The sequence below is a fragment of the Mizuhopecten yessoensis genome, unplaced genomic scaffold, assembly GCF_002113885.1.
Source record: "Mizuhopecten yessoensis strain PY_sf001 unplaced genomic scaffold, ASM211388v2 scaffold4805, whole genome shotgun sequence".
NCBI lineage: Eukaryota > Metazoa > Mollusca > Bivalvia > Pectinida > Pectinidae > Mizuhopecten > Mizuhopecten yessoensis.
The window spans coordinates 475,215-500,056 of record NW_018405730.1 but is presented as its reverse complement, the minus strand read 5'-3'; the positions used below and the strand labels follow the sequence as shown (position 1 = coordinate 500,056).

The following is a 24,842-nucleotide window of genomic DNA, read 5'->3' as shown; positions in this document are numbered from 1 at the left end:
TCAGTTGCATTTTACTACATGTACTACTAAAAACAATTTGAGGTTCTTATATACCGCTTAATTCATCACAACCTAGTTTGTAGGTCGTCTCAAACCGATTCACAAATTATTATCCGTGGTTACCTTGCTTACTTATCTCCCCTCGTTTTAGAATCACACATCAAAGTGATCAATCAAAAATTATTAGAGATTATTTTTTCTGATTAGTTCAAAATTCTAAAGATTGTCATAAATGTCAAGGAACGATCTATAGTTTCTAGACAGTCTATAACAAAGTAAAAGTTCTTCTGACTTATCTCCCCCTGGTTTCTGACATCCAAAAGATCACTATTGTAAATCTGATTTTCTCCCTTTATGAATACAAGATTCTAGAAACAGAGGCCGGTCTAGACCACAAACTGTAACTAGAAGCTCAAAGATCTGTCATGACAATCCTGAAATTACAGTGATTATGTTTTAACAGTAACACCGATTACCTCCGCAGTAGCACTTAATTTACACAGGCCCTGCAGACTGTGGTATGTGTTACTATATAAAGACAGTGGTTCTGTAGATGGCAGATCTAAATATTTTTAATTCATCATCATGCCTGGTTTACAGTATAGCTATACTAACAACAGAAAGCAGAATACATGTCTGTAAATTATCAATTTTTCGAAGATGTCTCTACATGTCTAGTTATTCTGAACAGTCCGGAGAAAAAAGGGGAGGGGCTATGGACCATGTGAGCATCAAAAATTTGTATGGCCTTCAAGATTTATATTTGACCTATTAAACTAGTCGCAATCTCGAAAATAACCCCAGTCTGTTGTAGCCATTAAACTTTCTAATCACCTAGAACATTCCATGTTAATCTTTAACTGACAGAAAAACTGTGGTTGGTAGCATAATTAACTATCAGGGTTCACAGACTTGCAGAAATACATGTTTGCTCATCTTGCATACATTTAGTGCAGTAGTGGAGTCTAGAGTTTCGAGTCTCGCTCATCTTTCCATCTTCATTCTCAGCCTAACTAGCTGAATTGTGAGACAGCCTGCATCATTTTCTGAATATTTTAGAAAGTTTTCATCCAAAATTGCACCCTTCTTGGAAAAAGTTGTCATGATTTTTTGTTCTGTTTTACTGATTGGGAATTTTAAGTCAATTTTGGGGGGAAAAGAAGATAATTTTCATCTGGATTGGCCTAATTTACAAATGCAGAAAAAGACTGACAGCTGAATTACTGCCTAGTTAAAGTCTCCTACCAGAGGCCCAGAGGACCAGTATCGCTCACCTGCATATTCAAGCAATCATGGGAAAATTTTCTCAATTAAAGCAATTTTGCAAATATTTCCACACATTGAGTCTCCTTGGCTGTTGAGTGTTCCAGACTTGGTGACTGATTTCACCTTTACAGATTTTTCACCATCTTTCTAAAATATTCACTGATACCGTTTCTCCTCCTCGACCTTTGTTCGGTGCGAGAATGAGTAGCCGTATATTCCAGAATACTACTGGCTAATAATCATTACCCTGGGCCTAGTGTTTTCTCTCTACACATTTGACACCTGAACTTTGAAAGTAGGTCAAGTTCATTTCTTAATGAAACATTGTACTACTCTATCCTAGCATGCTATTGGCCAACTATATAGTCACCCTAGCACTCTTCGTTTTTAGGAAGAATTTACACATTTGACCCTGTGACCTTCAAGTAAAATCAAGGTCATTTACAGGAGGAAACTTTAAAACTTCTCTCCAAGCATGCTACTTGTTCAATGTCACCATCCAGGGCCTCCTGGTTATGAGGAGCAAGTTGTTTAATGTTTTTATTTTTTTTTACATATTTGACCCCTGTGACCTTGGAAGTAGACCAAGGTCATGTATTTTGGGACTTTATAGCACTTAATGACAGGTACCTACTGGAAAACTATGATCACCCACCTGGGACTTTTGGTTGTTCAGAACAAGTTGTATAAAGGATTTCAACACATTAAACCCTTGAGAGTAAATCCTTGATCAAATTCATACTATACCTTTAGTTTCATGTATAGTCAGTCATTGGCCTAAAAGTCTGAACATTTGTGTGGATATTGATGGAAAGACTGCTGGTATTCTACCTGCAATATTTTTCTCAAAACGAAGAATGAAGTTGTGTTTTCTAAATTTTTGATTGTTTCACGATTGTTTTAGTGTATCCCACTGACTACAGTCAATTCAATTAATCACTCATTCACCTCCAGTTGGGGAGAACAGATCTGGAGAAACACATGATAAACATGTTTAAGACACCAGTCTATTGCACCTTGCCCCAGGAAAGTGGTCCAAATTCTTGCACTCGCCAGAGCACTAAAGAGGCAAGTGAATTTTTATACCCGGAAAAATTGTGAAATTTAAAAGATTTAATTTTTCGCAATTTCAATAATTCTTTTCGATTTCTTAAGTATATTTTGGACATTTACACCTTAACTATCCTATCTCGTCAATTTTACAACATTCACTACAACCACTTGTTCGTCATTTTTAGAAAATTTACCACACCCATCCAATCTGTTACAAACTAGGACATCTACCATACCTATTTCCTAGAGTCAAGCACCAACGTTTGTATAAGGCAAGCTTATCTGTAATTTATGTGTCATTGACAACAATTCGCAGCACTTCCTGTATAAGGTGCCGACTAGACAAGCTGAACCAGTAGGCAGTAATATGAGTGTGTGTGAGTGTGAGTGTTAGGCTTGATCAGAATATACATATGTTACATACAATACAGGCATTGCAGCAAAATCTCCCACACATTTTATGCTGTGATGACATTTGGCTGGCAGAAAATAGGCTTTCACATAATGTAAGATGGCATTGTTATTATGTGATACCAGACAAGAACAGCCTTTTCCTGAATGTTACAGATGGCACCTTAACACTATATTCTACACCGGCAGAAACGTTTTTTTTTGGTGAAATAACTATTTTATCCTCTACCAGAGGAATAAGCTGACAAAAGAAAGGATATGCTACTATTGGACATAATAATGTTAAAAAAACGGGCGATTTTTTGACATGATGTAATTTTATCATTTAATTTTCCACACATCCAAGTACTTTTCTTTAAATTCCAAAATGCATTTGAATAAACCTTTTATTTATTTTTTAATTTAAATGTAGTTTCCTTCTCATCAAAATGTCTTAAAATTCCAAAATACATCTATACTACATTAATTTCCTTTTTTTTCTTTTTCAAATTTATATATTTTTTTTAATTTTTATTTTAATGTACTGTTTCAAATTCCTTCTCTATCTTTTATTTCTTAAAGGTAACTTATATCAATATGTATATATGTATTAGAGGAAATCAAGACTGCATGTTTCTGTGATCCGAAATAACTCCATATAGGACAAAACAAATTACGGGGATAAGTCAGTCTAGTGCCATCACACCACCATATTGATCCCGGCGACTCACGAGATATTTAGTCCCCGACTGAATAATAGATACATGGGTATATATATATGTATACGTGTCATATACGGGATCTGTGGTCATCCCAGTAATGACCAAATCATTAAGTGACCAAGTCATAAGCTACTACCAGCCTCTGTAGGCACACAAAAGCTTCTTTATAGCCACACCACAGTAATGATCTAGTATTGAGGAATATTTGTTATTTCACTTCAGGGGCAGTGTTCAGAAGATTTATTGTCAGTGAATTTACATTCTTTGTGAATTTATTTTACCTAGTTTTACAACAGAACAAAAGCTGCTTTCTCTAGCAAAAAAAAAACTTTCTAAAAGTGAGAAATATCGTCCCAATTTTTATAAAAATATTGTTATATATTTTCCAATTCACGCAGGATCATCAGGCTGTTGTAAAATTTAGGTAGAAGAAACACTGATTCTAGCGTTGTGTCAATTTATTTGAAAATTTTAAACAGAAAATACATAAAACAACATTTGGAAGAAAATGAATAATGTTTGAGAGAAAAGTTTCAATATTCTAGAGAAAGACAATGCTAGAAATAACCTTGATTTTTTATTCTGGACAGTCAGGTTTCTTCAAAATTTGGGAGAAAACAACATTTGAAATGACCTGGATTATAAAGTTTTAGGTTTCTACAATGTTGAGAGGAAAAACATTTGGAATTACCTGGACTGATCTATGGACAGTGACAGCCAGCTACTGCAGTAGTTTATCCAGCTGTGCTGGTATACTTACTGCAGCACTACACTCACAATCTGTGTGTTACACCAGTAGTGCCTAAAGCTACAGTACCATATATACATTCATCTGTTAATGCACAAGCTGGGGTTTATTATCCAACAAATATATCATCATAGAATCCCTATACTTATAGACTGCTTCAAAGAATGAAGGCTACAATAAATATCCCTATAGTTATAGTCTGTTTCAGAAACTGCTTCCGTCAATGCTAAAAGGTCGAGGTCAAATATCTGTTTTCCAACACTTCTGATACTATTATCACTGCATTGATAATGTTTCTGCTGGCACTGGCAGCGAGCTTATTGTATACCAGGGGGAATGTCCTGGATGATAATATTGGGTGGGCACTTCTGCTCTACGCAGTTCAATACTAGTGTGTATAAATGTAGTCTGCAGGAGGACATTAACTGTAATTAAACTGCTGCTATAAATAGTACAAGGTTTAATGCCCTATAACTGAACTGTTGGTGACTATAAAGCTATTTTAACATTCTGTCGTAATGCTAGCTACCTACTGTACTTAAAACTGTGAAACACTTTTACTGTAGTGACAAAGCATGAGCGAATTTCTACGAGATCAACTGCATTTTTTTTTTTACATAAATTGAACCTTAATTGTGAAAACTTGTACTTTTTTTTGTACTTCAAAGTTCCATTGTACATTACTTATAATTGTTTTTATTTTTATTTAAACATATTTTTCATTTTCATCAAATATACCAGGGAATATGGCACAACTTAGTTTATTCCTAAAAAACATGTTACACATATAATTCAATTTATTGTAATTAATGTAAAACTATAATCATAAATTATAACCTTTTATTCAAAATATTTGTACAATGAATTTATAAAATGAATATGATCAGTTTAAAAGTCATGGTAATCGACTGCACACAGCTATTATTATATAGCTCTTTAAGAATGCCATTTTCATGACAATGCTAAATGCACCTGATCAATTATTCACAAAAGATGTGTCATTGTAAAACGAGCATTGTCTGTCTCTATTTTGCAATGTTAAATACTAATACACTTGTGCTGATGATATTTAACCATTTTAAGGCATATTTGTAGCTTAATTATACATATATATATACAAATGTAATACTCATGAGGAATGAAATAAACAAGCTCTAGAATTCCAAGTATGTTGTTCTATATATATGTACACTATAAAGTCACTGTGTGTACTGGGAAGTAAAATTCCTTTCACCTTTCTGTATATTTCTAGTCAAAATATCATGTATAGCCTTATGATTGAAACATATACATACAAATGTATATATACTACAGGTGTATAAATGTTTGAGTCTGAATTCAGTGACTGATATTTCCATTGTGCCTTATTTATCGTTCCTTCATATCAAGACCAATGCATAGACATGTATACCACCTATCCAATACCTATATAGATCTACATGTACACTGTCCTAGATCTTGCAATTTACACATCCTTCACTATAGGTCTATGAGAATTAGATTTCTGATAGACTTGCTGAAAGTTTGATAGACCAGACCTTGACAAAGTAAATTTTACTTATAAGTTATCGTGTTCAAAAACATTAAACAAAGAAATATGTGTAATAATAACGGAAGACCATTAAACAAAGAAATATGTGTAATAATAACGGAGGACATGCATTTTCAATGAGGACTGTTTCTCTAACCACTACGTACATGATACTTATCATTGAATTAACCCTTTCACCCCTATGTAACTTTAGTAGACTCTACCATGCATTGATCTGGACGAGTCCATTATGGTCTACAGTGGTGAAAGGGTTAAATACAACACAGGAAATAACTTAGAAGACAACTTGCTCTATGAAGTCAATAACTCCCACCGACTGAGGACTGCAGCGATACGCATACCTCACGATACGATACATATCGCCGTATGATGTTTACGATACCATATGCATACTTATCACGATACAAATATCTGCTGAAAAGGTCAACATCATAATGATTGAGTGCAGGATTTTATAGAGTTTTGTGACAGATACTATTGAAGTCTATTTTTTGTATAATATCTAGTACTTTGGGGTTTGGCTGGAGGGTGAACCACATCTTTACTGACAGATTCAAACAATAAGTACACTTTTTTTAGAATTTGATAAAACTTGATTGATAATTGATAATTTAAGTACTGTTAGTGCATTGTGATACATCAAAAAAGGCTTGATAAGAGCACTAGCTTCATAAGTGTACAAAACTTCCTGTATACATCTTGAATGCAAATGGCTCCAATAGAGTGCTAGGTTGATAAGTGTACAAGTTTAATTTCAATTTGTTATTTTAATAGTTTTGAGATCATGCTTTAGAACCCCCAAGTTTTGTATTTTTCCTTTTTCCATGGCAACAGAAAAAGAAAGAAAAATTATCCAAAATGAGAACTCCTTCAGTAGCAAAAAATGCACCAAGAGAGTGCTACATGTAGCTTGTACAAAGTGTACAAAGTTTCAGGCAGTTCTTGAACAATTTTATTACCATGCTCCGGAAACCGTGAAATTTGTAATTTTGCCTAACTAGAGTGATAGGGTGATAGGATGATAAGTGGACAAAGTTTCAGGTACAATGTAGTTATCTTGAAAGGTTTTGACATTTTACTCTTGAAACAGCAAAATTTGTAGTTTAGCCTATCTGTTTCCATATGGAAACCATTTATTTTTTAAAAGATGAGAACTCCTTCATTGGAAAAGGCACTACCAGAATTTTAGCTTGATATTTATACAAAGTTACAGGTAGTTATCTTGGAACAGTTTTGGAGTCATGATCCATTCAACTGAAATTTGTAATTTGGCCTATCTGTTTCCATGGTAACTGAAAAAGTATTTAAATGGGGAACTTCTCCATAACAAAAGGTACTACTAGAGTACTAGCTTGATAACTGTACAAAGTTTTGAGTAGTTGGGAACTGCTCCATAACAAAAGGTACTACTAGAGTACTAGCTTGATAACTGTACAAAGTTTTGAGTAGTTATCTTGAATGGTTTCAGAGCTCTGGTCCAGAAAATGCACATGCACGGACGGACGGAGGGAGCCTAATTTAATATCACGTGTAATGGGGTGCAAGATAGAAATTTCCTAAACCCCTTTTCTTACCCTGGGCAGCTCTATCTTACACACAGGGAAATGAGAGAAATAACTTATCTTCCATAGCACACTTCTGTTAGTTGTTTAGTGCCTTGCGACACCCATGGCCATTCAACTCATTCAAGTAGCTAGTCTTAAGAGAACTATTGACTGCACATTTGCTGAAGTTTTTCATTGAGAGACCCATACTGTTTTTACTTCTTGATATTTCCTACTAAATTAGGATAAATATCATCAAGATATGAAACCACAATAGGGTAAAGTTAACTGCCCACATCATTGCTCCCTTCCTCCATATCCAGGAGGTTAGGCTCACTTTTTACTCTCTGCACCCCTGGAATATGTGGTAGCAAAATCAAAGGCTCTAGTGCACACCGTGCTATTGGTGAGACTATTGGTGAGACGAGAAGGCTAGTTTGATCCTTTCATGTACATCAAAAAGGCTAGTTTGATCCTTCGATGTACATCAAAAGAATCTGACGGTGGCATGAAGGTAAAACTTATTGGCTTTGAAGTCAGGCGTTGCTCCTGAAAACTTATTTGCTTTGAAGTCAGGCATCCCTCCTCTGTTATCTTCAAAGGACAAGAATCAGCCTAGTGATTAGTCAGTTGTTTTTCTACCCGACACCAATCAAATAGCTAGCCGGGTGCCTTCAATTTTGTCATGACCTATTCCAGGGGTGCAGAGAGCGAAAGTGAACTTAGCCCCTTGGTATCGAGGATGCATTGCTCCAATCAGTAGGTAAATTGAGCATTTGTTATATCAAAGAAGACAGGACCACAACAAATCACTCACAGCGTTTTTTTCATCGCTGAAGCTGTCTTGTCATCAACAGTTGCTGGACCACAACAAATCACTCACAGCGTTTTTTTTATCGCTGAAGCTGTCTTGTCATCAACAGTTGCTGAGGTTTTGCATGAATATATTTATCTTTTTACTATAGATCTCTGATTCCTAAAACATTTTTTGGAAACAATCCTGCAGCAGTCCAATAAATAGGGCTAATTATGTACTGGTATGACAGTTTGTTACGTTACAAGATCAATGACAACAACCAACCTATCAGCATTGGTCCATCACTGATCATGGAGTTTTCCATCTTTGTATCGGACAAAAATGATTCTATCATGGTGCATGCCTGTTGAAGTTGGCCGCAGAGGTTTTGCGGGGCACTCATTATGGAGAGATATGGGTACTCTTGGTGTAACCGGTCAGGAGGGAAGACGGAAAGCAGGCAGGGAAGCAGAAACATCGTCCCTGTGGATTTAGAGGGTTCGAGACAGAGAGTTGAAGAGGGCAAGTTAGTGATGTGTGTAGCAGTGGCAATGAACTTTACATCGCAGGTTATGGACAGTGTAAGCTGTGTTCACTGCAGCAGACTGCCCGCAAACATGGCGACGAAGCTGACCAGTTCAAGGTTGAGACTGATCACCTCAGCCGGCGCACTTTCGGGAGGCCGTCATGGAAGCGCCAAAACGACCAATGAAGAAGGAACCTACCTGACCATGGAGCTGGTCTGCAATGGTACTGCCAAAATGTAACCAAGGTAATGAACTTTGAGTCTAGCTTTTCATTTTCATAAATGCCTTGAACTTTTCATTTTCTTATACCAATCAGTTTCCACTGTTTCAAGTAGTGTTTTTCGAATATCATTGCCATAATGAGCAAATGTGTGTACACTGCCCGAGATTACCGATGACAAGTGGTGAGATTCTTTCTCTGTAATTGTGTGTACGCTGCCCGAGATTACCGATGACAAGTTGTGAGATTCTTTCTCTGTAATTGTGTGTAAACTGCCCGAGATTACTGACAACAAGTGGGGAGATTCTTTCTCTGTAATTGTGTGTAAACTGCCCGAGATTACTGACAACAAGTGGGGAGATTCTTTCTCTGTAATTGTGTGTACACTGCCCGAGATTACTGACAACAAGTGGTGAGATTCTTTCTCTGTACTTGTGTGTACACTGCCCGCGATTACCGACGACAAGTGGTGAGATTTTTTCTCTGTACCTGTGTGTACACTGCCCGAGATTACCGACGACAAGTGGTGAGATTCTTTCTCTGTAACTGTGTGTACACTGCCCGAGATTACGGACAAGTGGTGAGATTCTTTCTTTGTAATTGCGTGTACACTGCCCGAGATTACTGACGACAAGTGGTGAGATTCTTTCTCTGTAACTGTGTGTACACTGCCCGAGATTACCGACGACAAGCGGTGAGATTCTTTCTCTGTATTTGTGTGTACACTGCCCGAGATTACCGACAACAAGTGGTGAGATTCTTTCTCTGTAATTGTGTGTACACGGCCCGAGATTACCGACGACAAGTGGTGAGATTCTTTCTGTGTAACTGTGTGTACACTGCCCGAGATTACCGACGACAAGCGGTGAGATTCTTTCTCTGTAATTGTGTGTACACTGCCCGAGATTACCGATGACAAGTGGTGAGATTCTTTCTCTGTAATTGTGTGAACACTGCCCGAGATTACCGACGACAAGTGGTGAGATTCTTTCTCTGCAATGTCAATATTCCTTCTCATGATTTTGTTTTGCAATATCATCATGTTAGCATAAACAAATAAGTCTGTGTCAAGTTTTCTTTCTCTTGGCTTTGTTTTGCCATCATGATCATCATCTTAATGAAATTAATCTTAGTTCTATAGGGCAAGGGTTCGACTATATCACTAGTCCTCTAGTCCAAGACTTAGTAGACTTCAACAAGGACTACTGAATCACCTAAACTTGCAGGGTTTTAGCCAGCTGTTTTGGGAGACGGCCCCCTAGATGGAATTGGGGAAAATATCATTTGGATTTGGCAAAAGTTGCGAGTAACAGTATCCAAGTTTATTTCGTGTTAACGCTAAAATTAGTCAAGTTTCAGAAACAAACGACCAGAAGTTGACTAAATTAATTAATCAGAACAGCACTACTTGAATGATTTGTATAATGTACAAAAACATCAATATTATGCTTAAATCATATTGGTTGGCAGCTCTGCTTATTTTATACTATTATAGCTGTTGTCAAAAGGACTTTCTGTTCACGAGAAGTAGCAACAAAAACATTTAAAATGGCTGGGATTAATCAATTTATTGCCCAGGTTAGATTCAATTTACATTTTGCACTTGTTCGACCTTTGACCTAGAGGTGAAGGTCATCATGACCTGATTTCAATGTACTGCACATTTTTGAGGGTGATGCAGATATGCTTGAAGTTTCAATGTTGACCTTTGACCCAGTAAAGGTGAAGGTCACAATGACCTACATACATAGTGACCTATTTACCTTCTATTGGTGATGCAGGTTAATTTCAGTTTTAATACAAGAGGCTCAAAAGGGCCTGTATCGCTCACCTGAATATTTAAGCAGTCATAGCAAATATTCTCATTAAATGTTATATTGCACTTCAAATATTTCCCTCGTAAACTTTGTCAGCTCCATCTGTTGAAACCACCAGCCAAATATTACAAGATTCTATGCTTTTTTGTTCTTTTTCAGAAGTTGTTTGACATATTTTCCCCTTTGATCTTGTAAGTAGGTCAATGTCATTTTCCTTCTCAAACTTTGTTAGCTTTATCCCAAAAATCTACCAGCCAAATCTTATGAATCCATTTCTTTTGGTTCTTCAGAACAAATCCTTTGAAATGTTGTTGACCTCTGTGGTTCAAGTAGGTTGAGGTCATTGTCATTTGCAAACTTTGGTAAGCTCTATCCCAGAAAGCTAACAGCCAAATATTGTAATTTTATGCCTTTCGATTATTTAGAAGAAGTCGTTCAATGTTTTTGACATATTTGACAACTGTGACCTTGAAAGTTGGTCAAGGTATTTTCCATTCTCAAACTTTGTCGGGCTCTATCTCAGGAAGCCAACAGCCAAATATAAAGATTCTATAACTTTCAGTTCTTCAGAAGAGGTCGTTTGAAGAGTTTGACAAATTTAACCCCTGTGACCTTGAAAGTAGGTCAAGGTCACTTTCATTCTCAAACTTTGTCGGGCTCTATCTCAGGAAGCCAATAGCCAAATATAAAGATTCTATACCTTTCAGTTCTTCAGAAGAGGTCGTTTGAAGAGTTAGACAAATTTAACCCCTGTGACCTTGAAAGTAGGTCAAGGTCATTTTCATTCTCAAACTTTGTTTGGCTCTATCCCAGAAAGCCACCAGCCAAATTTGAAGATTCTATACCTGTCAGTTCTTCAGAAGAAGTCGTTTGAAATGTTTGACACATTTGACCCCTATGACCTTGATGGTAGGTCAAGGTCATTTCATTCTCAAACTTTGTTTGGCTCAAGGTCATTTCATTCTCAAACTTTGTTTGGCTCTATATCAGGAAGCCACCAGCCAAATTTAAAGGTTCTATACCTTTCAGTTCTTCGGAAGAAGTCGTTTGAAGTGTTTGACAAATTTGACCCCTATGACCTTTAAAGTAAGTCAAGATCATTTTCGTTCTCAAATTTTGTCGGGCTCTATGCCTGTTTGTTCTTCAGAAAAAGTTGTTTTAAGGAAAAGTTGACGGACAATGACAGACGTACGACAGACAGACAACGGACGCCGCACTATGACATAAGCTCACTTTCCCTTCGGGCAGGTGAGCTAAAAAACAATCTGCAAAGGTTTAAAATCAACAGCCAAGAGAAGTCTTTCTTGAAAATTTTGAACTTTCTTGACCTTAAACTTTGAGGTCAAGGCCACGGTGACATAGCAGTACATTGCACACCATCTGTGAAGGATGCAGGTACACTTCAAGTTTTATGAAGATATATCTTTAATGGGTTAACTGTTATGGCACAGACAAAACTTCATAAAACTTTTACACTTTTTGAGTTGGACCTGGGGGGTCAATGTGACCTACCTACAGTGCACTACACACCTTCTGCGAGTGAAGCATTCATACTTCAAATTTCATAAAGATATCTGCAACGATTCATAACTAACGACCCTGACAAAATATTAGCAAAAAAGGCAGAAAAACCAGTACTAATACAGTAAGTCTCCCCTTTTTTCAAAGGAGTGACTTGAGAAGAAGGAGCTCCTGGGAATTTGATGCCAATTGAGGTGAACCCAGTACTAAACTAACACTGATCCACTACAGCTGCTGAAGAACTCGTATATCAGGTAGACGATCACTACAGCTGCTGAAGAACTCATATATCAGGTAGACAATCACTACAGTGGCTGTGACTTACTGCTTTCGGTGCCTTCACTGGTGGCCTTTCGTTTTCTTTTCCTCTCAGAAGGTGTCCGAGCATGCTTCTCTGGCGTGTGGACCACCCCGATTAGCTGGAAAAACAATGTAAAAATCAAAATTAGATTCTATCTTTACAACTACAATCATCATTTCAACTAAATTGTAAGTAGTGGACCTGATGAAATTCAAGAAAGATCCCTGCTACAGAACTTTCTGAGAAATTAAATTAACATTTTATGGTCAAATTAAAGACGACTGCCTGGCAGCCACTTTGTTTTTGTGATCAATCTCAAAAGCTGAACACGCACAAATATGGATCTGGACCAAGGGTAACATAAATGCAACATATAAGAAGATCTGTCAAGCACATTTTGAACAGTGAAAAAAGATGTTCAAGTCAAAATCCAAGATAGCTACCTGGCAGCCAAATTGTTCTTCTGATATGTTTTAAAACTGACCATGAATAATTAAGGACAAAGACAGACCTTGAAAAAGATGCCTTAAAGATTTTCTAAGAAATTGCAATAGTAGACTTAAGTGTTAAAACATGTTTGTTCTTGCGGTAAGTCTCAAAGTTACTACAGAGTGCTAGTTTTTGAAAAACCTTTCAAGCATTTCTTTCTTAAAAAAATAGCGATAAAAACTGTTTGAAGACAGAGGATGGATGAAGATACAATAGACAAAAATGCATTTTGAGCTGCCCAAATGTTTTTCCAAATATTTTGAGTCATCAAGATCAATGTTAAAATGTGTCCAATGTTATTGTTATAGGTATTTATATGGCAATAGTTGTATTTTTTGATACTAAAACATCAAACCCAAATCTGAGTAGAGTTTCGTTTTGTTTGCCACTTCAACTTCTGACATCGTGTTTCTAGGCACCGTGTTGTATCTATGAGCAAGATACTTAACTCTGCTTGCTCCAGTCTACTCAGCTGTAAATGAGTACGTGGTTGGGCAGTGCTAGAATTGTTGACTGCTAGCTGTTAGCGCCGAAATGTCAGCACTGGCTGTATGCTCCCCAGGGAGTTGAGAAAGATATTGGCTGGTTGCAAAGGCCTTATAACCACGGATAATAATTTGTGAACCGCTTTGAGACGACCTACGAACTAGGTTGTGACAAAGCGATATATAATTATATTATTATTATTATTAAATCAACTCTGTAACATTAGTTACATTAGTGTTTTTGTGTCCCAGCAAATGTTTTAGTAGCACTGTTAAAATGTGGTCCTGTCAAGACACGTTTAGGCTGATCAATACCAAACACTGACCAAATGCCCTGGAAGATTTTGAAGCTTGTTTACCATGAAATTTCAACAAATTACCATTTTTTCGGTGAAAAATATATGCAAGAAATATTTTTAACTGCTTGACCCCTCAAGACCAATTATGGAGTTGTTCAGATCAAAGGATGGAAGAGTGTACAAGAGTTAATCAGGGGTGAAAGGGTTAAACAGTCCAAGGGGCTTTCTAGTGACAGATTCTTGGCAGCCTGGCTACTGTTTACCAAACTGTTATTTTGTTTATTTTCCAGAAAATGTATGTCACCAAATTACGGAGATTCTGTTGTAATAAATTAAAGGTAGACAAACAGAATCTTTCCCTTCCTTTAGGGCGTGACAGAGAAATCTCCACCCCAAGGGGCGATTTTATCGGTGGTCTAAACCGAGGCTCTACTGAGGGTTAGACCACCAAATTATCATCCTGAAGGTTGGAGATTTCTGTTCCATCCTCAATGTAGGGAATGATTTTTTTCCACCCTCCTGATTATTTCAGTCACAACTCTGCCGACAGTAGAATCACACGTTAGATTCAAAATGGACATCTCCCAATGATTTTGCCGTCATGCATTCAGTGATTTTCTACCTATTTTTGATAGGGGCCTTGTGACCTCGGGAAATTATTGCACGCAAATTAAAAAGCATGGGCCGACAGAGAAACACATGAGACAATTTAGTGAATGGTTGGAGAAATCTGTGTAAAAGGTGATGGCACTCTCAGGGTATTACCTCGTCATCCCTCTCCGCGGAGCCTGCGCTAAGGTTACTGTTGTCCTGCTGTTGTGTAATGTTCAGAGGCTGAAACTGAAACGAAAATTAACAATGAACAAGTAATGGAAATGAGGAAAAGCATAATCATATACAAGTCATTTTACGAGAACAGTCAAGCATCTCAGACAAGACACAGTGGCGGATCCAGAGGGGTTTTTTGGGCTTCAGGAAACCCCCCAACCTGAGAATTTTCTTTAAAAATCATGTATTTTCACCACTTTCCTCAATTTTTCCCCACATGGACACCCCCCCAGGAAATTTGGAAACCCTCCCAGATAGGTGTCTGGATCCGCCACTGAGACATATATCTTGTAATGTTACCAGAATCAGTGATAAGAACTAGTTAAATTTTACCAGGATCTAACCATTTTTGGGATCATTTTCAATCTGTTGTAGACCATTGTACTGAACAATGACTCGGTCTATTGGCTCCTAATTCATAACAAACAGCCAAGCCAATATGTAGCTGCTAGTACAGATCATAGCTCTTGATATGTTTTGATGGATTGCACTAGAGCTATAAATACTCTGTATCCTTTTGGAAACTTGCACAATTGCAGCCTTGCACATGTGCATAATAATTAATATGCTACAGCAGGTTGTGTAGTTTAGACATAAATCTTTAAGTGAAACTATAGAAGTATGTAACTGATATCCTGATGACAAAGCCAATTTGCAAGGGCCCGAGCTCCAAATGACAATCAGAGTGATTAAAAAAGATATGTATGCCATCAATCTAGATCTGCAATAATCATTGGTCCTGCCAAATACTCAAGAAGATGCAGATCATATTCATTACAAAGAACCAGACTCCCGGGCGGGTAGACAGGAATCTTGCCATATGTCCATGAAACTGGCTTACCAACAGACTGAGAATCTTACCCTACTTCCATAGAACCTGGCTTCTAACAGTTCTTGTTTTCTTGGGTCCAGGCTTTGTAGGTTTACATTTTCCATGCTGTTGTTGACAGCTGAAAAACAACAAAATATTGTGATTAATTCTATCAGTTGGTTTATAAATTACATATTTCTATCAAATTCTAAGCTAGTAAATTTGCCAAATGCTTGCATTACTGCCATGGTCAATATAGCAGTCCCTGCGGGTAGGGCGTAAGAACTGTACCTGCTGCCCCCATTGCAAGATCGTAAGGGGCAACTAAATTTGGGATCTTATCTTATCTTTCTTAACATTTTTCTTCTTGCTAATGTCTCCCTTGACAATGCCTCACTTTTGGCCTTTAGTTGAGCATTCACCCCTGTGAGAAAGGCTTTGGGTTCTGGCTGAGACATACCAGAGTCTGTAAAAATGGTAGTTTCTACTCCTGCTCAACGCCGACAGCAATTTAGGAGTGGGGCGACTGGTTCGCTCGTTGTCAGTATAATGACTGGGCGGGGGTCCTGCTGCATGTCTTCGGAAGTATGTTTCAGTGAGGTAGCACTAAAAAGTCGGCATCAGTTCCGTACTATCACAAGGAGATGAACACGAACATATCCCAGCCTCCCAAAACACACACGCATACATCTTGCACACTGGAGAGGCCGTCCTTAAATGACCATAGCTGTTGAAAGGACGTTAAGCAATACTAAACCAAACCAAGGTCAAGATTGCCACATTTGTGTGACTCTGAAATCGAACTTGACACAGATCAATGGCAACCTTCTGATTTCAACATAACTTTGTGACCAAATCAGCGATGTACAATTCTACTAGCCAGAGGCCAGGGCCTCGAAGATTTTATGTCAAGGCTAGTACAAATTTGCAATGGTTTGGCTGTAAAAAAAAATCAAAATCTGACTGTGGGCTAGTACTCTAAATAAGCAAATATACACCCATGTATAATCATTTTCAAGTTCTCACATAACCATGACTGACAAATAATTTATCATACTTTTGCAACACTAGTATACAATTTTCCGGAAAACAATGTACTTTTTATCACGTAACTGAGTTACATTTTGACAGGTTTTAAAGCCAAAATGTAGAGGGCTTAATCAAACGGAGACAGACATTTTGTTGCGCCATTCACAATTTGTTACGTCACGTCATTGTACATATTATGACATCACAATCGATTTCTGACTGGCACAGCCAATGAAAAACGCTCCAGGGTATATTACACTAGTGATATATGTAAAAATATTACATGGGCGAATTCACTGGATAACAGGCCGATTATGTGATAAGAGATGACATATACACTACATGTGGAGTGGACACCAGATAAAAAGAAACAGTGACAGTACACAGGGCAGTGACTGAGAGTTGGAACAAGATGAGCAGGTCAGCGGAGCAGTGAGCCCGGGTCCTAGCATACTAGATACTCCAGGGTCCTGTTAACCTCACTTTTGCTAGATCTCGCCCCTGGAATATGTCATAGCAAAATTGAAGGCAAGCTATTTGATTGGTGCAGGGATAATTCTGGAAGGGGCCATGGGGTCATTGACCCCTCAAAACTTAAATTGACCCCTCAAGGTTCCAATTTTTTGTTTTTATTTTACATAGAATGACCCCTCTTAAATTGGATATTGACTAAAAATTGCTGAAATGGCCCACTGGTCTCAAATTCCAGGATTTCCCTGTTGGTGTCAGGAAAAAACCCATAAATATCACGAAGGGTGACCGTGAATTGAACAGGAACCAAACTCAAGGTCTACAGCAGTGACCTTGACATTAAAACAAGAAACGTCTTACAGGTCAGGGAGATTGACCGAGGGGTCTGAAACAGGAAACAACTGAAGAAAGTCGAAGGCAGCCACCAAAGGTTTATAATGGGAGGGATGTACAGGTTACGCAACATCACCTTGAACATCCATGACAAAACTTTAAGGTCAGAAAGTGACACTTTAGAGTTCAAAGCAAAAACACAACTGAAAGGTCAGATATAGTGACCTCAAACGAGACTCACTGCCCAACCGAGCCATTATCACTGTAATGTTGAATGGTACACCGTGTCTGTAATCATGTGACAGTTTTGACCAGAGCATGAATGGGCGATTTATTCACCCACATTTCTTGTTACCCAACAATGAATTACACTGCCACTCAAGGTAATAATCAATACTTTACAGCATTGGTTCATGTCTGTATCTCCAAGGCACCATCCATGATTTCTATAAAGCAGAATATGTAGTGCTGGACTCTCAGGGTTTTATTTTTTTTGGGGGGGGGGGGGGGGGGGGGGATGCCTCTATTCTGAAACTAAATGATTTCTTTTTTACTTTGAGCTAAAAAGAATTTGACTTCTTGTCTGCGGCTTATAAAACAATACGATCTGGGCACTTCAGGGAAAGGGCAAACTGCAGTCTTTGATAACATGTATCATTTTCTGTTGAATTGTCAACCTTCGTCAAATATATATACATTACATGAAAACAAATGTGTCCATATATGATTTTAACACGAAACAAATAAGTCCTAATCTTCATTGCAAGCTTTTTATGAAGACATGCCAATAGGCCAACCCTTGTTGGTTATTGTCGGTCTACTGAAGACATCGTCCATTGCATGTCCAGACAAAAACAGAATCATTCCAATTTAATCTGATCAAAGACCTACCATTTTCCCATAACTCGACTGAAATTCACCACCATCGTCGACTATTGCATGCCCTATATTGATTCATATAGGAAGTTGACACAATGCCAACTGCCCGAGTTAAATTTGTTACATACATACAGCATATGTACATGAAGATAAGACTCAATGCAAAATCTATGTCCAACACTTACATAATATTTCATTCATTCATTATAACCTATTTTGATCTGGCCTTGTACACTTGAATCTTCCCGTCTTCATATGACCATAACACCCCACCAACAAATATACCTGGGCTCATATTCATGAAACTGTTATCGTAAAGTTAAATGTAAACATTGAAAACAGTATTTGGCATTAAGTCTCTTAAAAAAAAGAAATCTGTATCATTGACAAAGAGGGGGTATCCTGAGCAAGCGATCAAAGAAGCTATCGAAAAAGCAAGCAATATACCCAGAAATAATCTCCTAAACCCACCGAACAAAGTCACGGAACGCAGAGTTTTACCGTTTGTATTGCCGTATAATCCACTAAATCGGGCAATACAGAAATGTTTGAAACAGTACAAACACATCCTCGGACAAGGTCCAGGAACCAAACATTTACAGGAGTACATTATGTTGGTAGCCTGCACCAAATTAAAATCCATAAGGGACATTCTGGTTAGAAGTGATATTAACCGTAGCATGGCCCCAGAGAACGGGAACGCTCCATGCGAACGTGATTGCAGGATTTGTAACCACATGATACCAAGTAAAACATTCACTAGCTATTTGACTAAAGAAACACACAAGATAATGGGAAGTATTACGTGTCCGAGTACAATCGCGTTATATTTAATCACATGTAGGAAATGCGGTATACAATATGTCGATCAGAGGTCAACGACTATTAATACACGTATCAGGAATCATCTATATTCAATCACAAACCCGGACCTGGACAAACCCGTGGCGAACATTTCAGTACGTCTATTCACAATACCAGTGACGTCATGGTTGTTGGCTTAGCAACGGACGTACACGACATTAACCGCCGGCTAAGTCTGGAGGAGAGCTTCATCAGATTATAATTACTACGTACTCAACAACCAGAGGGATTGAACATAATCACATAGTATCCCAAAGACTAAAAACACACCGCACAAACAGGGTACTATGAGATGCATACCTTGTATACGCTGTGGCAGAACGTACACAAATATTAGGAACTTAAGGACACGCTAACACTGCACATTCAGCCATTTAGACATGGCATCAATGTAAAATCGGCAAAAGGTCATAAGGAACACACAACCTATAGGATTGAACCTGAAGTGATAAAGGACACCACCAAGGAAGACGCAAAGAAACCATCAAACGAAAGACCATTTGAATCATTAACTAAGAAATAACTAGACCTAGTGAAATTTTGGAACATCCCGGGACGGCAGATAATCAGTGGTGGACCTGCTGAGAAATCACGATCGGTCTTGGATCAGGCGATAGAAAGACTAAAGGAAGACCTAGAATTGAGCAACGACTCGGGAGTTGTCAGTGTCTACACCCAGTACTTCAGAACCTGGAGGGGAAGAAATAACTAGGAACTATAAATTATACAATTATGTATCGGAATCCAGGGAGACACTATGTCTAGACGAACTAGAATAAGCGTTAAGCAGAAACAGAACAATATGTATGTGCAGATGTGTATAAAAGAATTAAACACTAACCGTGAAGGATTTACCGAGATGATATAGACATGGATAAATATGAGAATACTTGATAAGAACTTAGAAATGCGTAGGAGTTATCTCGCCTGTTTAAAATGTCAGGGGCGTGACGTCATAATGCCAAATATGTTATTAATAGAATAGAGCGCCCGCATTTTTAGTACTTTAAGGGTTAAGAAATTTTTATTTTGTCCTGAAGAAGCCCGACAAAGGGCGAAACCGGTCGACAGATACCTAATAAATTGAAGCAACCTATCCTCATGCTGATGTGATTGTTACCTTCTACTGATTTGCTCTACTGATCAATCAACCTGCATACTTCCGGGTATCCAGCTGAAGGATAAAGGACCCTCAGATCCAACCAAGTAACAACGAACGGTGTTGGCTCTATTACCTGCACCATTGACAAAATAACATTTTATTATTAATTTATTAACGAAACAAGAAATTAAGACTTGAGCACAAAATTCATGCTTGAGCAACGGTTTCATGAATTCGGGCCCCGGTTCTCAATAGTGAAAAAAGTATTACTTCCTCAATAGCTAAATGACTCTCTATCTTGTGAACTAATTCAATTATCTAGTACCTCTAGGGCAAGTTAGGATGAAAGTTTGGACCCAAAACTACCAGGTTCGTGATTATACTGATATGCAATGGATGGAATTCCGTCTTTGCGTATTGCAGGGTTATTTTCTCTTGGGAGCAGGTATTGATTGTAACGTCACTTGTTTGTGAGAGTAACGTCATCAATTTTTGAGAAAACGACGTAATTTTCTCACACAAACCAATGACGTAACAATCAACCCCTGCTCCCAAGAGAAGATAACTCTGCAATACGCAAAGACGGAATAGGAGGCACAGCAGTCTAGTGTCAGGACGCTAGGCTCGTGGCCAAAGGGTTGCGGGTTCGAGTCACAGCAAGATAATTTACTCCGCTTGTTCCAGTCGACTGATCAGCTGTAAATGAGTACCTAGTTGGGCAGTGCTAGAATTGTTGAATGCTAGCTGTGAGTGCCGAAACGGCAGCACTGGCTGTATACTCCTCAGGGAGTTAAGAAAGATATTGGCTGGTTGCGAATGCCCTATAACCACGGGTGATAATTTGTGAAGCGCTTTGAGACGACCTACAAACTAGGTTGTGATCTATATAAGAACCTCGCATTATTAATTATCATCAATGGGCCAAATTGGGATTATCATTTATAACACAGGACTCCACTGTAGGCAGACAGAACGTCAGTAAGTTGTCCAGGCCAGATCCAGAACCAAAACATAAACCAGAAAATGTCAAACATTTGGTCACAAAAACAAAATCAGGAATTTGTTGCAACTTTGAGGAAATAGTGAAATACCCTGAAATTATTCAAGTATCTGGACGCACAAAACGTACAAGCTAGAAGGGAAATGGTAATAATTGGACACTACAAAAAACATAATGATTGCTTGCACCAACAAAGAGAAAATAGAGGTTTGAGTTGTTCTCGTTAATCAATTCTATAATGTTAGCTACCGACTAGGATTCAATACCTTTTTTTTTTTCCATACAGAGTTTCAGCTGGGTGTGCACATTTTTTTTGCAGGTGAATGTCTGGACATATTTGTGTCGGGTATTAATATTAATGGTACAAAGGCTTATTATGGTCCCCCTCTAGCATGATAGGAAATGCACTTCTTCACATGCATCCCCTGCCCCCTCCCCTATATGGCGACAGTGACTTAGCCGTTCGTGTGAAAGTGATGATGGGGGGGGGCCAAACATTTTAAGAAGCCGAGGGATGGGGCAGGGGGTTGGAATTTGCTGGAACTCAACGTTATGCGTGTGTGTGTGGGAACATTACCCTCTTCTACTACAAAATGGTGGGTGACGGCAGCCCTCCCCAGTGGTGACGGTATTGAACTTGGTGTTAAGTGTTTTTTTGAGTAGCAAACACATTTTGAAGGAGGGGACAGTAGTGTGGCAGATTTCAATGACAGCCAGTTTTCTATTAGCTCAAATGGAAGGGTATTAGAATGAAAAGTTTGAGGGATCAGCAATATTCAATTCCTTGTTCAGGCAAAATTATCCTCTCTTATTATGGATTGGTGTCCCTGTCCCCCTCTGCGACGACAGGGAGCTGTTGTTGGACCACGGTGAAAGTGTGTGTGGGTCGGCAATTGGGAGGAGGAGGTGTTAACGGTGCAAATAACTGTATTTTAAAAGGGGGGTATAATGCGACAGGTTTAAATTGTATATATATGGTCACCTTTGACTTCCAGCTTTAGAACTTAGCCCTTTAGCTCTGTTAGAAGATTGTCAGATTGACAATCAGGAATTTGCTGCATCGATATATAAACCTGGTTTGGGGACAAAACAAATTTCCATCTTCATCTCCAAATTATGTAGTTTGACAACAGCACATGTTGTAAAAGGCATCTTCCCACATAGCGACAGACCTAATATACACCTGTAAAATTTTAGCTGCANGGGGGGGGGACGGGGGAGGTGAGGAAAGAAAAGAAAATGTCAAAGGTAGATCATCAGATTGTATACAATGCAAAAGAAAAAGATCTCCACAATAATTGATTTAACAATGGCAATGCAATAAAAAAGAAAGGATTTGAAGATCAATTAAGAATGAAGTATGTGGCATGCTGACCCTGCAGAATTAATCTACAGCATAATCAATGTGATTTACAAATTCTGCAGCATACTTATGTTATAAACATGGCCGGTCCTCATGTAAATATTATCCTGTTTTGACAACAAATATTTGTATACACACCGATCTATGAAATGACATCGATATATGAACACCACGAGACATTCACCAACACTCAGCTGACCTCGAAAACACCTTTCGACTTCTACCGGGCAACTTCTCAACAGATTATGTCCGACCACGTAAACAGTGTTTTGTTGACCAGGGCGAAATTAACGAATGGATGAAAAAAATATATCACGATGAGATCTGAGCCATTTTCAACTAAATAAACACACACAGACACAAAGCAGGAGCTTACAGTCGTGTATGAAGATTAAGAGAGACTACTAGCGACCTTGACTCAGTGGATTCAGAAAATTAATTGGTATTGTTGTAAACACGAGTCAGCATAATCGAGCCCGATTGACTTTTCGGGGCCATGTTGGGTGCAATACACAAACGAAAAAATACTGCTACCGTTCATAATACTGCATAAATAAACTGACGAAAACAAAAAATGAAAAGCCCAGATTTCTCACTATCGATTGATCCCCGATGCACGCTATCACAATGCCTACCCTCGTTAATTTTGTTACGATCTGGCAACCCGCTAGAGCTGGAAGTCCAAGATGGCGGTCCCCCGCCGATATTATTGAACATTCTTCTTAACAAAATCAGCTGATAAACACATTGATGTCTTTTGCGCACTCATGGACCTGGAAATTGAACAATGCCCAACCATCCGGAATATTTTTTCTTGCAGAAAATAAATAAGATAATTTTCTGACAGCCTCGAAGGTGATGCAGTTCTCCACCAGATCTAACTTTGTTGATGCTCTCGTGACGTCACACTGCCTCCTGTCCGCGATCTGTCGGGATAAATTTTACGTCTAAATGTCTTATTCTAGACGGTTATTAAGAAATAAAATGCTATTTAAACCTTTCCTAGTTACCTTCTGTGAGTTCTGTATTCATTTTAACGGTCGTTACCACACAGGTAAACACCGAGGAAATCGGGAACAATCGTATGACATCGGTCCGATGAAGGCTTTACAACTGATTCCCGCCCTATAACCCGTTCCAGAAATAGCACACAGTATATTTTGCGGCGCTAATTTTTCAATTCAATAAAAACATAAATAGTTTTAATTAACTAGAATTACGAAAAAATGTAATGAAGACTAACTCATATACGAAAATAATAAAATTGTCAAATTAAGAAGTAAATAAACTCAATAATTTACGGTACATTTGAGTGGAGAGTTACCACGGTAATTTACCGTAATTTATCTCGGGCACTGACCAGTGACGTCATTCAATGACCAACTATTAATTCAGAATCCTAGCGCGTGACTGTATTACTGGCATACTCTTTCGTTAACTACTGTATATAGTTTAAACAGTAACCGTGTTAAGTTGATTACAGTTTTATTATCTCAATTATGGAAAGTCCGAAAATGGAATAGACTATAGTAGAAAGGTCCCAAAAATAATTTCCCAGGCGAGAAATAAGAACAAAAATGATTTGCCGATACTTTTCCCATTCGAAGACAATATTTCCGAACACATTGATTTTGATGGTTTTATCTAAGTTTTGTGATATAAGTAAGAAATATGTTTTTACATGTGTCCATTTTTTTGTTTGACTTTTTTTCCTTAATTCGCAAAAAGTTTTTTTAATATATCTATAAATAGACATTAATGTCACATCAGTGCTAAAAATAAATGTGCAAAGTCATCTTTAATTTCTCAGAACGGTATATGTGTCAGATGGACACTCGAAATATTGTTATCGTCATGTGTTAAACCAATGGCTCAGCGATTTTCACTGCGGGAAACCCAAAAATACGCATTCATTTTGTGACTTGCAAACCCCGAGTTTCAAGTTTTTATTCTCATTTTAAGCATTAGGGGTAGAGGGGACAATGTACAGAGAATGAAGAATAACCATTGGCAATTAATTCTAATTGATGTTTTTCTCAAATTGTTGGCCCATTTTTTTTATCAAGTCATACATGCTCACTAATAAATATTGCAATACCTTTAAAGGAACTGTTACCCATAAAAAGTACCTTCTAATTAACCGCGGTACTCATTTAACTATTTCATTGTTGAAATTCAGTACTACAAATTAACATAGAAGTTGCCATGCACATTAGTAAGGGAGTGACATTTCTTGTAATATATATCATGGGTTGATCCGGCTGGCGGATCCAGAAACGAGAATTGGGTTGAGGGGTATAGGGCACACCTTTCCTTTCCTTTTTTTCCACAAGAAAAAAACCCGTTTTTGTCTCTTTAACATTAACATTAATTAACTAGAAATCTTTACTTTGAAAAAAGAAATTCCTCCACTATGCATCAAGAAGTACCCT

General features: G+C 38.0%; 1 protein-coding gene across 4 annotated transcripts in view; it reads right to left on the bottom strand.

The window, feature by feature from the left end:
* LOC110449715 (serine/threonine-protein kinase tousled-like 2) overlaps window positions 1-23,522 on the bottom strand; it is a 51,994-nt gene extending 28,472 nt beyond the window's left edge. For 3 of the 4 annotated variants that reach the window (XM_021496755.1, XM_021496756.1, XM_021496758.1), the window contains exons 1-4: window positions 23,046-23,317; window positions 15,420-15,508; window positions 14,496-14,570; window positions 12,482-12,575 (exon numbers count right to left, since the gene is read on the bottom strand). In XM_021496755.1, the coding sequence (XP_021352430.1) occupies window positions 12,482-12,575; window positions 14,496-14,570; window positions 15,420-15,508; window positions 23,046-23,127 (340 nt within the window). In that variant the 5' untranslated portion in view covers window positions 23,128-23,317. Of the gene's footprint in view, window positions 1-12,481; window positions 12,576-14,495; window positions 14,571-15,419; window positions 15,509-23,045; window positions 23,318-23,420 lie in introns of those variants that run through there. The other variant, XM_021496757.1, reaches the window with a different exon arrangement.
* Between the last annotated feature and the right edge of the window lie 1,320 nt (window positions 23,523-24,842).